The following is a 2,115-nucleotide window of genomic DNA, read 5'->3' on the forward strand; positions in this document are numbered from 1 at the left end:
CATGTGACTTTCAAAGTGTATGCTTTCATATACATGAACTAATGCTCTCATGGTTTTCAAGGTTCTTATTGTAATAGGGTTACAATTTAGACCTTGCCTGGTCTAATAGTTTGGGTTGTGACATCTTTATTGCTGATAAATCTTTTCCCAGTACTCTTGTATGTAATACCTTTTGGATTTTTAACATTAATAGTCTTAGTTACTGAAGCTCCATATAAAGATGTCATACGTGCATCTTTACTACATGCTACATGATGACATTGATGAACCACATTTATTAACTTCACTCAAATATTCTTGAAGATTACTTAGAAAATTTCTCAACCCATGCTCCTCATTTGCTAATTTGTTAATAATTGAACCAAAAGTAACAAATGCATCTTGAATCATTTTACTTTCTTTTCCAGAATTTGAAAACGTCTGTATCAAGAGTTCAGGAGGAATGATATTTTTTCGCCAACGCCTCAATTTGTACTTTGATGGTATTATATCAATCTCCTTGATATTAAAAAAATAAAAAAAAAATATGGTGACATAAGAATCCTTGTTAAATGTAAAGCATGTAACTATATGTTATAGAATCTTCTTTTTGATTAAACATAACCTACAAAATAACAATTAATAACAATTTAGACTAGAATAAAAATAAATTTTAATTGGTATATTTAAAATTCATAAATCCACATGTGAATTCTAGATATAAAACTACTTTCAAAAGTTTAAAAGTAGAAATAGAATTTCATTTGTAAAATTAAGATATGAACATACCTTGAAATCAGTAGAAGGAGAAAGATTAGAAAGAGACTCTGGATAATCTGAATAATAGTTTTCACCATCATCAACACTTTTATGTTTAACATCTTTCCATGGGGACTTCTTTTTATCTTTTATTAAGTATACTTCAACTTCATTTTCCATAATAACCGACAAGTGGAAGCAAGACCAGATGGAATTAAAAATCTCATTTTGAACAATAAAGAAATTAGAACGGGTATAAACATCAGCTTTGAATATTTTAATTGGAAGAAATGTTTTGTATATAGAATTGGTAGTTAAAGATTGATGATCAAGTAAACATTGATTATGCCTTTGCTTTTCCATAGCATTCCCAAAAGAAACAATAAAATCAAGAAAGTTTGCTTCCGGGTGAAGAAATTTTGAGAAAACATAATCTTCACACTCCAATCTTGAAGTAGTCCGCATCAAACCAGAAAGTTGGAAATCTCTCAAATAAGATGGAATCCATGAACACCTCATGTCAAACATAACAGATAACCAACTGTTACTTTAGATATCAAAATTTTGAATCAGTGAAGACCATGAAGCCTCAAATTCTTCTGCTTGAATTTTAGAATCCCAAATAGATTTGTGAAAAGCTTTCTTGAACTCTAGATGGTTAAAAACTTTAGAAGGAACCTTATAATAAAAAAAAACAAAAAAAAAACACTTAGCTTTATTTAATTCACAATGTGAATCTGAAATGAATAAAATTCAATTTTTAGAATAGACAAGTAAATTCATATAATGAAACAATTATATATTCTTACTGAAATAATTTATAGAAAACCAAACTTAGAATAAAAAAATACCTTATCATAAAGTTTTTTGTTGATGTGTCACATACATAGTCTATGTCTAGAATGAGGAATAACAATATTAATGGCATTCTTCATTACAACATCTTAATCAGTTACAATCATACTTAGCTAACTACCAAAAGCATTGAGAAATGTTTTAAGGATCCATACATATGATGTAGTTAACTCATTAGCTAGTAATTCAGCCCCAAAAGTTACACATCGCCAATAGTTATCAATTCCGGTGAATGGAACAAATACCATACAATATCTTAAACAATTAATTAAATGTAAACAATGACAATGGTAATGAAGTTTAATAACAAATTCTAACCATTTATATGTAATGTCGGAAAAACATTCACAGTGTGAATGATAATGTGATATAAAATTTACAAAAATGTGATCATTCACAATGTGAATTATAATGATAATTAAAATGAACATTAAATTAATAGGATAAGAATGTGAATGATAATGTTCATTAAAATACCATTAAATTAACAAGCTAATAATAAGAATGTTACTTGTTGGTATT

At 27.7% G+C, this 2,115-nt stretch overlaps 1 protein-coding gene across 1 annotated transcript; it reads right to left on the bottom strand.

Annotated features, from left to right (window-relative positions):
• Nucleotides 1–240: 240 nt before the first annotated feature.
• On the bottom strand, nt 241–1,257 carry LOC111893734 (uncharacterized). The gene is made up of 2 exons (XM_023889800.1): nt 769–1,257; nt 241–498 (listed from the first exon to the last, which is right to left on the bottom strand). The coding sequence occupies exons 1-2, from the start codon at nt 1,255–1,257 to the stop codon at nt 241–243; spliced, it is 747 nt and encodes a 248-aa protein (XP_023745568.1).
• Nucleotides 1,258–2,115: the final 858 nt, after the last annotated feature.

The sequence above is a fragment of the Lactuca sativa genome, chromosome 1 (genome assembly GCF_002870075.4).
Source record: "Lactuca sativa cultivar Salinas chromosome 1, Lsat_Salinas_v11, whole genome shotgun sequence".
NCBI lineage: Eukaryota > Viridiplantae > Streptophyta > Magnoliopsida > Asterales > Asteraceae > Lactuca > Lactuca sativa.